At 33.7% G+C, this 13,418-nt stretch overlaps 1 protein-coding gene across 1 annotated transcript in view; it reads left to right on the forward strand.

Moving 5' to 3' along the window:
* The window catches only part of LOC108539741 (protein eyes shut homolog), a gene marked incomplete at both ends in the record, with an annotated part of 872,682 nt that extends 861,712 nt beyond the window's left edge, over nt 1–10,970 (forward strand). The window contains 3 exon segments of the mRNA XM_017888636.1: nt 7,897–8,089; nt 9,206–10,229; nt 10,231–10,970. Of these exon segments, the coding sequence (XP_017744125.1) occupies nt 7,897–8,089; nt 9,206–10,229; nt 10,231–10,970 (1,957 nt within the window).
* Between the last annotated feature and the right edge of the window lie 2,448 nt (nt 10,971–13,418).

The raw sequence follows: 13,418 nt of genomic DNA on the forward strand, positions 1-13,418 counted from the left end.
CGTTGTGCACATGTACCCTAGAACTTAGAGTATAATAATAAAAAAAAAAATTGTAAAGTCATTCAGATAATAGAAACTGTTGTGCAGATCTTAAAACGTGGTTTGTGATGATTAAATTTAATTGACAGTGATGTTTGTTAACTAGACTGTCAGAGTAGAAGATTGTTTTAGTTTTATTACCTAAAATAATTGACTTTAGCATAGAACTGTTGATAACAAATCTTGATGATGCTTCATGTATCAAAAATATAGTACAGTGATTTGAAGTGTGGGTTCTGGAGTCTCACTTCTTGGGTAAAAATCTTGGCTGTGCCATTTTCTAGCTCTATTATCAGAAAATTAGACAGGACTACAGGATAACACTGCTTTTCATTAAACCATACTTTCTTATTTTATTGAAATTATTTAAGAATAATTCTCAAGAGAGACGCATATTTTTAACTTGTTACATATCTAGTGCCAATAAGCTTCTCAAATTTAATATACTTAAACAGAAATTGTGATCTATCCTCCAATCTGTAAATGGTCTTCTTTAGTTTAGTAAATTTGCTCACCTTATTTAATTTTTATTTCTATTTTATTGATAGGAATACAAATTTACAAATCATTCACTAAACTTCTTTTGTTTTCACCCCATGCATCTAGTCTATCAGCATATATATTATAGGCTCTGCCTTCCACGTATATCCTGAATACAAACTTTACTCACTATATTCACCATTTCCACTCCAGGTCAGTCAAATCATTTCCCTTTCCTAGACCATTGCCTGCTTCCCAAATATACTTTAGCTTCTGTTCTTCCCCCCAACCCAGACTCCATTGAGGGTCTATTATCTAAAGTAATCTTTTTATGATATCAATAAGATCAGAACTTTCTTATTTCAAATATTCCAATGGCTTCCCATTATTCTCAGAATCAATTCCAAATTCAACAACAAACAAGAAACCACATTATCTGGTTTCTAATCACCTCTGTGACCTCACTTCTACCTACATGGCCTTCCCTTATTCTCTTTAACTGTCTATGTTGCTTTTGTGTAAACATACTAAGCATTTTCCTGCCTGCAGGCCTTTGCACTGCCATTCTTTTCACCTTCAATACTCTTTCCTAAAATACTCATGTTAATTTATATCGCTGTTCAGAGAGGACTTCCCTGGCCACTGCCTCCAAAACAACCCTTGCTGTTTTTCCTTATTATGTGTTTTGGGATATTTTGTCTTAAAATCACTTATCACTAATTGATATTAATTAATTAATTCAAATTTATTTCCTAAAATACAAAGTATATAATGGAGAAACTTTGCCTATCTTGTTGACCAATTCATTTCCAACAATTACAACAGTCACTGGCACTTAGATACTGATCAATAAACGCTTGTTGAGTGAAGACATAGAGGGCTATACACTATCCATGTGAAAGCAGATGACCATATTCTCATAAAACTCTAATTCAGAAGATCTTATTTGCACGTTCTTTCTCAAATATAGATTCATAAAGAAAATAGTTTTATTAAGTCATTATGTTTCATAGAAATTACTCTATCATTTTGGTACCTATTAAGGTTTTAATACATATCAGTGACTCATTATGCTATTTGTAGTAGGCACTGTATATTTGTTTTGCAGATAAATAAATGAGGAAAAGAGAGATAGATTGGTAAAATAAATTATAGTCACCTTGAAGTTAAAAAATATGCAAGTTAAATGTTTGCTGAGTTAAAGCAAACCTAAATATTTGAAATTCCTGTATTTGCCCTGTGAAATCAAGCAATCGAGAAAAGAAACGCCCAGCCCTTTTGAGATGTTGTCTTTTGGTTTTATTTCCTTGTCGGTATTAAAGAATATTATCAGAAATATCAAGTGAGGCAAAGTTTTGCGTGTGTATTAGGGCAATGACAGCTGCTATAAAAATAACCTCCAAAATTCACTAGATTAATATAATAGGAATATATTTTCATTCAAATCAAGTTCAAATGAGTATCCGATTTCAGCTATTGTCTTTCAGATAGAGATTTAGGGACCAAGGTTGTTTCCTTTTTGTGGCTTCATCATCTTTATCATGTGTCTTCATAAGTCACCAGGGTGAAGAGGTTGGAGGTTCATACATAGCAGACTTTTATGGATCGATCTAAAAGTGGCACACATAATGACCATTCACATTTCGTTGATTAGAACTAAGTCACTTGGTCACAAAAAATGACTGAGACATATAATCCAAGAGTAGGAGGAAATAGCTTTAGTGAACCTGTACTAAACTTTGCCACACGGTTTGGGATTTAACTAAGGAAGATACAGAAATTTCTCTAGGATAAATTGTATTGACATGCACTGGGGTGTGTGTGTGAGTGAGTGTATCTATATATATATTCAAAATTTGTATTAACATGACCAATGAAAGCATTAATATAATCAATAGATAGGAGAGAAAGGTCACATAGTTATGATCTACTTGGAGGAACATTTAATAAAATTATACACATTGCTAGTTCTTGAAGAACATAAACAGATATTTGCTATCAACTTCAAAATTGAGAAAATAAATTCGCCTTTGGGAGTTAAACTTCAAGAACAGAACATAATAGATGTGAGCCTAGGCATGCAATATAGGAAAGAGAAAGTATGGCTTCCTTTCTGCTGAACTTAAGTTTAACCTGGAATAATGAATGTGGTAATATATCTAATGATTTAGTAGTCCACGTTATTAGCATATCAGAATCATAAAGATAAATGTTGGCAATACCAATGTTAACATGAATAAGGATAGATAGCTTTAACCAATGAACAAATATTTCAGACCTGTTAATGAGATCATTCTTATGGTAATATCTTACTGGATTAAATATTTGAATCACCTAATTCTACATGTTCTGATATAATGCTCATCAAGAAAACCTGTTCTTATATAGCTGTGCTGACAGAGAGAGAGGGTTTGATGATTCCCTAATTCTGTGATGGCAATTTTTCAAGGTAATTGATAATGGCTTCTGATTGTGATTTGGGAGAAAACTGCTGACCAGGGCCATGAAAGTATTTATTAGCTGTATAACAGCTACATTTTCATTGTAAGCTGGTATGTTGGCATTCTGATCTCTACCTAGTTTTATACACATTTCCCTTAGTCTGTGAAGTCTTTCCACGGCTTGTTGCTTACCTTAGAGTAGAGAAAAGAAAAAATCACTGGGTCTTTAAGGTGTGGAATAAGATTCCACATTAATTTTCTTTTTTTTTTTTTTTTTTTTTTTGCTGTTTCTTTTATCATTTCTAGATTCTCTCTTTTTTTTTTTTTGTGTATATATTCTTTTGAGATAGAGTCTTGCTCTGTTGCCCAGACTGGAGTGCAGTGATGTGATCTCGGCTCACTACAAGCTCTGCCTGCCAGGTTCACCCCATTCTCCTGCCGCAGCCTCCCAAGTAGCTGAGACCACAGGTGCCCGCCACCACACCTGGCTAATTTTTTGTATTTTTAGTAGAGACAGGGTTTCACCGTGTTAGCCAGGATGGTCTTGATCACCTGACCTTGTGATCCGCCCATCTTGGCCTCCCAAAGTGCTGAGATTACAGGGGTGAAACACCACGCCCAGCCCCTTCTCTTTTTTCTTAATTTAAATGCATTCTGTATCCATTAGGGTAATGGATCCTGTCGTTCTTGTGTTTTTGTTTGCTGTGGATATTTTTCCATTTAATGTTTAGGTTTTATACACAAAACTTTATTTTTTTGTTCTTTTCTTCTTTTATTTTTAGTTGACACATAATAATTGTACATATTTATGGAATACATAGTAATATTTCAATGCATGTATACATTGTGTAATGATAAGATCGGTAATTCGTATAATATTGAAGATATCTTTTTTGTGTGTTGGGAGCATTAATATTCTCTCTTTTAACTTTTAAAAAATTTGTATCAAATTAAGGGTTACAAGTGCAATTTTATTACATGACTATATGGTATAGTGATGAAATCTGGGATTTTAGTATATCCATCACTGCAATAACAGACATTGTACCCGTAAGTAATTTCTCATTATCCACCCCCCTTGTCCTCCCCCACCTTTTAAAGGCTCCAGTTTTTACTTTTCTACACTCTATGTCCGTATGTACACATTATTTAGCTCCCACTTGTAACTGAGAACATGTGGGTATTTGTCTTTCTGTGCCTGGGTTGTTTCACACTGGAAAATGACCTCCAGTTCCATCCCCATTGCTGCAAAACACCTGACTTAATTCTTTTTATGGATAAATAGTACTCCATTGTGTATATATACTACAATTTTCTTGATCCAGTCTTCACTGACAGGATAATTCCACATCTTTGCTATTGTGAATGGTGCTGTGATAAACATATGAATATATGTATCTTTTTGATATAATGATTTATTTTCCTTTAGATATATACCCAGTAGTGGGACTGCTGAATTGAATGGTAGCTCTATTTTTTAGTTCTTTGAGAAATCTCCATACTGTTTTCCACAGAGGGTGTCCTAGTTTACATTCCTACCAAAAGCATATAAGGGTTCCCTTTTCTCTACATCCTTGCCAATATCTGTTATTTTTTGTCTTTTTAACGATAGCCATTCTAACTGATGTAAGATGATATCTCATTGTGGTTTTAACTGGCTTTTCTCTGATGATTAGTGACATTGAGCAGCTTTTCATATGTTTATTGGCCATTTGTATGTCTTCTTTTGAAAAAATGCCTATTCATGCCCTTTGTCCACTTTTTTTGATAGGGTTGTATTTTTTATTGTTTTTGAGTTGTTTGAGTTCCCTGTAAAATTATAAATATTAGTTCCTTGTTGAATGCATTGTGTGAAAACATTTTCTCTCATTCTGCAGGTTATCTGTTGACTCTGTCAGTTGTTTCTTTTTCTATGCAGAAGATTCTTAGTTTAACTCAATTCCATTTGTCTATTTTTGTTTTTGTTGCTTGTGCTTTTGAGATCATACTGATAAAAATCTTTGCCTATACCAATGTCCTGAGGTATTTACCCTATGTTTTCTTCTAGTAGTTTTATAGCTTGGGGTCTTATGCTTAAGTCTTTAATCAATTTTGAGTTGATTTTTCTATATGGTGAGAGATAGGAGTCTAGTTTTATTCTTCTTCATATGAATATCCAGTTTTCCCTTTGCTATTTATTGAAGAGAGCATTCTTTCTCTAACGTTTGGTATCTCTGTCAAAAATCAGCTAGCTGTAAATATATGGATATGTCTCTTTCTTCTCTATTCTGTTTCATTGGTCTATGTGTCTGTTTTTATAGCAATACCATGATGTTTTAAGTTACTATAGCTTCATAGTATAATTTAAAGTCAGAGAGTGTGATGCTTTCAGGTTTGTTGTTTTTGTTTAGGATTGCTTTGGCTATTCAGAAACTTTTGTGATTCCATATGAACTTAGAATTGTTTTCCTATCACTCTGAAAATATCATTGGTATTTGGATAGAGATTTCTTTGAATCTGTAGTTTGCTTTGAGTGGCATGGTCATTCTTATAGTTTGAATGTTTGACCCCACCCAAATCCCATGTTAAATTGTAATCCCAGTGCTGGAGGTATGGCCTGAGGGGAGGAGTTTGGGTCATAGGGGCGGATCCCTCATCAGTTTCTGCTGTTGTCACAATAGTTGGTGAGTTCCTGTGAGATCTGGTTATTTTAAAGTGTGTCTCCTACCCGTCCCCTCCCTGGCTCTCTCTCTCTCTTCCTCTCTCTCTTTGTTGCTCCTGCTTTTGTCATGTGATGTGCCTACTCCTTCTTCACCTTCTGTTATGACTGTAAACTTTCTGCGGCTTCCTTAGAAGCCAAGCAAATGCCAGCACCATGCTTCCTCTAAAGCCTGCAGAACTGAGAGCCAATTAAACCTCTTTTATTTATGAATTACCCAGTCTCAAGTATTTCTTTATAACAATGCAGAATGGTTTAATACAGTCGTTTAAACAGTATTAATTCTTCTGCTCCATGAACACGGGATGTCTTTCCCTTCATTTGTGTCCTCTTCAATGTCTTTCATCAGTGTTTTGTAGTTTTCCTTGAAGAGATTTTTCACCTCTTTAGTTAAATTTATTCCTATGTATTTCTTTTGTGTGGCTATTGTGACTGGGATTGCATTTTTAATTTCTTTTTCAGATAGTTCATTATTGTTGTATGGAAACAATGCTAAATTTTGTATGTTAATTTTTTTATTCTACAATTTCACTGAATTTGTTCATCAGCTCTAAGAGATTTTGTGGTAGAGTCTTTAGGTTTTTCTATATGTAAGATTATGTCTTCTGCAGAGAGGGTCAATTTGACTTCCTCTTTTCTAATTTGAATGCCCTTTATTTCTCTCTCATTCCTAATTGCTCTTGTTGGCACTTCCAGGACAATGGTGAATAACAATGTTGAAAGTGGGCATCCTATCTTTTTACAGTTCTTAGAGGAAAAGGTTTCAACTTTTGCCCATTAAGTATGATTTCAGGTGTAGGTTTGTCATTTGTGGCCTTCATTATGTTAAGGTTTTTTTTATGCCAAATTTGTTGAGGGTTTTGATGATGAAGTGATGTTCAATTTTATCAAATTAGTTTCTGCCTCTATTGAGATATTTACATAGATTTTGTCCTTGATATTGTTGGTTGATATATCAAACTTAATGATTTACATATGTTGAAACATCCTTGCATACCTGGGGTAAATCCCACTTGATCATAGTGTATTATCTTCTTGATGTGTTGTTGTATTCAGTTCGCTAGTGTTTTCGGGAGAACCTTTGTGTCTAGGTTCATTAATAATAGTTGCCTGTGGATATTTTTTTTTTAATGTTCTTATCTAGTTTTGGTGTCAGGGTAATGCTGGTCTCATAGAATGAGTAAGGAAGAATTTCCTTCTCTTCAGTGTTTTGTAATAGCTTGAGAAGAGTTGGTGTTAGTTCTTTTCTAAAAGTATGATCAATTTCAGCAGTAAAGCCATCTGGTCCTGGGCTTTTCTTTGTTGAGAGAAGCAGTTATCTAACATCAGGAATCATCTGACATTTATACAAACTTCTTGGTGTGAGTTCAAAGTGACTACAGAATATGGAACTGTGAAACAACCACCACCTACATCTGAAACAAGAATTAAGTGTTCTGAAAAATGAGATGTAATCTTTAACAAATATTAGAACACTAAAGCAGGGATGTCTATTAGGTATGTCTTTAGTGTTAGGAAATAGACATGTTTTAGTATTTTAAAATCATTCTTGAAATATTATTTTCTTACAAATAAAAATGATTCATATAGTATAACTAGTTTTTAACTCTACATTTATAAAAGTATCTCTCTGGTCCATTTATACTTATTTATACAGCATCACAATTTTCATTCACAGTTTCTTCATGTGAAAGCTGTTTTATAGGATATGGTAGAAATAGCCTTTTCATGTCAAACTAAAACATACAAAGATCATTCCTAATGCAAGCCAATACAAACTAAAATAATTTGCAAATCACAAGAATATGTTTTTAGATTTTCTGTTGCAGATACTGCATTTTACATTAGTTTCCAACTAAATTTTACTTTTAGAGCAGAAAAGTTTTATAATTTGTAATGTGACTTTTTTTATATATCCACATTAATTACCATACAGAACAAATTCCTCATTGAAAACTATATTCTCAAAACAAATGTAAAATAGTATTTTGACTTAAAATTAAAGGAATTAAGAATACATTTGGGCATTCAGCTGTGCATATTTCTAATTGAAAGGATTGAGTCCATTTTGATATATGGGTAAAATTTACTATAGAGATTAATTTTCAAGTAAAATATTTTATTTGAGCTATCCAATATGTCTATGAAAATGCAAATGGATTCCAAAACAAACTTTAAAATATCTCTCAGGAACAAAGAAACTGAACTTAATTTAATTACTGTAATTGTCATTTTCAGACCTGCTCCATTGGGCTTCTTTGTGGTGATGAAATAAGGAGAATTACCTGTTTAACTCCCATCTTTCAAAGAGCAGATCCCATTTCCACACAGACATATACAGTTCTCCCTTCTGAGACTTTGGTCAGTAGCTTTCCATCTATAAAGGCTACTAGAATACCAACCATAATGGATACTTATCCAGCTGATCAAGGTAAGTAGAAGTAAGATATTAAGAAGTTTGAATTTGAAAAAGTTGTGTAGTAAAAGCATATTTTCTGAATTATTAAAATCTTTTTTTTCTGAGATACATGATTTCTAGGGGTGTAAAATTGAGCATTATTGGTTATGTGTCCAGTTTTAAGTTTTGTTTTAAGCAATGTTGTTTGCTAATACTATTTCTGGATCAGTAAAAAAAAATGTAAATTAACAGTTTTTATTCCACTGTCCACTGTGTAAATTTTAATAGACAACTGGACCTCAATCCCAGCACATTTTGTTTTAAAAGGGCATTGTGCTACTTGCTTCAGTGTGTCTTTACTTCATATTCTCTGAGTCATTAATGTAAATTTATATTCCTATTAAATTATTTGACTAACACTCAGGTAAAAGATATGTGCTTATTTTCCTATTGTGAATTATTTTAACAACATTTTTTTTCATGTTCAATTATTTAACTTTCTAAATCAAGTGATGTCATATTATAAACAGTACATTGTATATTAAATTCCAAATTTACTCTTCATGTAGTCAATGCCACTTCGAATAATCAGAGTAAGAATTGTAGTTCTTAGCAAGGAATTCTTTAAGAAAAAATAATTTTGAAGGCTATTGGATATTCTAAGTAAAATGTACCTTGTCTCTTTTCATCTATGTAATTTCTATTCTTTTAAAATTTAAATTGAAATACAGTGTAATCTAATATAAACAGAACATTTTGCCTATTGAGGAAATAAAACAATATTTCTAACATTTCTAACCTGATAGGTCAAACATTCATTGGTTGTGTCAATGCAAAGGAGTTGTAATTTTTCATGTTTTCTAATTCAAAGGAGTCATTTAGTTGGGAATATGTCAATTCTGTGTAATGCCATTTGTCCTGACTTTAGCCCTCCCATGGAGTGTAAATAATAGGAATCTTTGCATTTATGCAGTTTGTGAAATCATTAAACCTCCTCATATACTTTTATTAGAAATATGATTTAAAGAACCATATTTGTCTGCATATAATGGATGTAAGGTGGCAGTGCAATTTGCCTGAGATTTATCCCAGTGCCAAAGTGGTTCATTTCTAATTCATTTTCTAATCTTTTGACTTTTCCTTTTGTAGGTCCAAAACAGACAGGCATTGTCAAGCATGACATTCTCCCAACCACTGGTTTGGCAACGTTAAGAATTAGCACACCCTTGGAAAGCTACTTACTCGAAGAACTGATTGTCACTAGAGAGCTTTCAGCAAAACACAGTCTTCTTTCTTCCACAGATGTTTCCTCTTCTCGATTCCTGAATTTTGGTATTCATGACCCAGCACAAATTGTCCAGGACAAAACATCGGCATCACATATGCCTATTCGAACTTCAGCAGCCACACTAGGTTTCTTTTTTCCTGATAGGAGAGCAAGGACCTCATTTATCATGTCTTCCTTAATGTCAGATTTTATTTTTCCTACACAATCTTTATTATTTGAGAACTATCAGACTATTGCTTCATCTGCTACCCCAACGACTTCAGTAATTAGAAGCATTCCAGGGGCTGATATTGAGTTAAACAGACACTCATTACTCTCCCGTGGATTCCTGCTTACAGCTGCCTCCATAAGTGCAACTCCAGTTGTCTCTAGGGGGGCTCAAGAGGATATCGAAGAATATTCAGCTGTTTCTTTAATTTCAAGAAGAGAGCACTGGAGATTGCTCAGCTCCTCGATGTCTCCCATTTTTCCCGCTAAGATAATTATATCTAAACAGGTAACCATCTTAAACTCATCAGCTTTGCACCGGTTCGGTACAAAAGCCTTCATTCCCAGTGAATATCAGGCTATTACTGAAGCTTCAAGCAACCAGAGACTCACAAACATCAAATCACAGGCTGCTGATTCTTTAAGAGAATTAAGCCAAACATGTGCAACATGTTCTATGACTGAAATAAAATCCTCTCATGAATTCTCAGATCAAGTTTTGCATAGCAAACAGTCCTACTTTTATGAGACATTCTGGATGAACTCAGCGATATTAGCCAGCTGGTATGCACTAATGGGAGCTCAAACTATCACTTCTGGGCATTCATTTTCTTCTGCTACTGAAATAACACCATCAGTGGCATTCACAGAAGTGCCATCTTTATTTCCTTCTAAAAGAGTGCAAAAGAACAATTTTATCCTCATCCTTGGAAGAATCCATTACCCTATCAAGTAATTTGGATGTTAATTTATGTTTGCATAAGACTTGTTTATCCATTGTCCCTTCACAAACTATCTCTTCAGATTTGATGAATTCTGATTTGACTTCAAAATTGACTACTGATGAACTGTCAGTATCAGAAAACATTTTAAAACTATTGAAAATAAGACAATATGGCATAACTACGGGCCCCACTGAGGTATTAAATCAAGACGGCTTATTGGACATAGAAAAAAGTAAAGGATCTCATACACCGTTCAAACTTCACCCAAGTGATAGTTCTCTAGATTTTGAGTTAAACTTACGAAGTTATCCAGATGTTACTTTAAAGACATATTCAGAAATTACACTTGCAAGTGACCTCAAAAATAATCTGCCACCATTGACAGGCTCAATGCCTGATTTTTCAGAAGTCACCACCAATGTTGCATTTTATACAGTTTCAGCAACTCCAGCATTTTCAATACAGATGTCTTCCTCCATGTCTGTAATTAGGCCAGATTGGCCATATTTTATAGATTATATGACCTCTCTTAATAAAGAAGTCAAGACTTATTCAGAATGGTCCAAATGGGAACTTCAGCCTAGTGTGCAATATCAGGAATTTCCCACTGCAAGCTGGCATCTTCCCTTCACTAGATCTCTTACTTTGTCTTCACTGGAATCCATTGTGGCACCTCAACGGCTGATGATTTCTGGTGAGTTTCTCAGTTTCTGTTCAGTAAACTTTTAGAAATGAGTTTCTTTTCTACAGAGAAGAAAGAGCCTGTCATGGTCACCAGGTGCTCTAAACAGCCTCGTTGTAATCAGGGCAGCAAGCAGTTCAATGGGGAAGGCACCTGCTGTTGTACCTGACACAGATGGTTATTCTTTATGCACTGGCACAAAGGCTACCAGATCAATACAGTAGTAGGTTGGAGACAGCTATACTGCTGGCAAGCAATCAGAAACTGAACTAGTTCAATTCATTACAACAGATCTTTCAAAGTTTAGAAATAACTTTTATTATTCTCATTTCTTGAAATAGCTTCTTTGTCAGGTTGAACACAATATAACATACTCTTTCTAACAGTATCTTCGGTGGTGGTATTTTTTTATATGGGAAAGATGAAATCACTGGAACTTTATTGAGATTACCTGTCCTCTATGGCATGGTGTATCATTTTTAAATTTAAAGTTTTGATGTTTCATTTTATATAATTCAGAACATAAGTTAATGTCATGTATTTTATTTAACAAAAGCGCTATACAAAAAATGAAAGAATATCTGTGAATTTGAATTCAGAGCCTTGGTATATTAATGACAAGCCAGTTTTCTTAGATAACAGTTCTTACTTTAAAGCACATTTGAAAGCACTAATCTCTTCTTCCCTTGTAATTGCTATCAAATTGGTAAGGATGTAAAAAAGGAAAAAGTTTAAAGAATTGCGTTTATCAGAAATAGAAGATTTTTCATTATTTAAAGAAGTTCTATCTTGTGGAATTTTCAAGTGTTACTTTGTGGCAGTGAAATTAATTTTCCTTCAATGATAAACTTATAGTGTTTTGTGTCTGTGTATGTATGGTTTTGTTTTTTTGCTTCATATATTACCTCAACATTTAAAGGGGTTGGGTATGTAACTTACGGCTGAAAATTCAGTAACATGAAAGAACAAGTCATTCTATTTGGTATATTTAATATGATATAATTTTGTCTACAAAATTTCCTATGCATGATAAAATTAATTACAAATTTAAATGTGGCATTCTCCTTGTACTTTTACAGGCTAATAGCTTGTTGTTTACCTGTTATAACTCACATACAATGCCTAATACATCGTTTCCCACATATAAGGTTCTTGGTAAATGTAGCAGAGTTAAAATGTCTCTCAAATAATGCATCCGATAGCCAACTCTTGGAAATAATCAGGACACAAATTCTTAATTATTAGGAAATAAAACCTTAAGTTTGGTCTTTTAAAACATAATCTTGCTACTTTTCACTCTTCCCATTCTTTATTCCCATTGCAACTCTTCTTTGATTATTTTGACCTCACCTACATCTCCTAATCTCTTTCCAGTTTTTCATGCCTTTCTAGTCATTTAATCATTATGATAAATCATTTGCAAGGCATTTGTTGACATTTTCCAATATGTTTATCCACTGTGTTGATCAGGGTCACATCAGCGAATAAACACAGTCTAATTGGGTATTTGGAGAGAGTTCAATAGAGTGATTATTTATTAAAATGTGAGTAGAGTTTAAGGAAAACTAAGGATATTATGGTTCTGAAGAGAGCAATAACAGCAAAACATAGTTACCAGCACTGGGCCTAAAGAGACAGAGGAAAGAGAAGGATCAGAACCTAAAATGGAAAGCTTCTAGGTTACAGAAGCTGTGGCCTTTGGAAGTAGGACACAGGTAATCCAATATGGACAGACAGGGAGGAGACTAGACAATACTAGACAATCCCTTTCCTGTTGTCTTCTAGTCTTTTGCAGGTGCTTCTTACTAACCAAAGCTGTTCAGTAGCTGGAGGCTAAAGCCAGTCCTTTGAATTGGTTTCCAGTGTTTAGAGGGTAGAATAAACAAGATGGAAAGAAGATCAGGAATAGCAAATGTTGATGTATTAAATTCCTTCGTTTGTCAGTTTCCAGCTTGTATTTTGTCAAAATTCATAATAATGGCTTGTTCCACTAAAATTCTTATGAATTCCTCAACTAGGCTCTTAATTCTTCTAGGCAATCCTAATTAATTTTGAATTGGCTTCCTAAAATTTTCATCACAGTGATTATTTCAATTTTTTTCTGATCTTAGCATGAATATCATAGCCATCATATTTGTTTAGTAAATGAATTTATTTCTAACTTCTCAACTGACAAATACCATCTAGTCTAATTCATCTGCTTTCCAGACTTCATCTTAAAATTATCTGGCAATGAAGGAAAGAAAATAGAAAACTTGGTGATACAATTATTCCAGAGCCCTGTGTTTAAAAGCATATTCCTTATCCATGGAATTACTTTTACACCTCGTCAAAAATCAATCAATGATATACATGCGAGTCAATTTCTGGAGTCTTAGTTTTTCTCCATTAATCCATATGTCTTTCTTTTACCCAATTCCCAACTGTCTTGGTTACTATAGTATTTTCTTCTTTTAATAT

The sequence above is a fragment of the Rhinopithecus bieti genome, unplaced genomic scaffold, assembly GCF_001698545.2.
Source record: "Rhinopithecus bieti isolate Rb0 unplaced genomic scaffold, ASM169854v2 scaffold_1468, whole genome shotgun sequence".
NCBI lineage: Eukaryota > Metazoa > Chordata > Mammalia > Primates > Cercopithecidae > Rhinopithecus > Rhinopithecus bieti.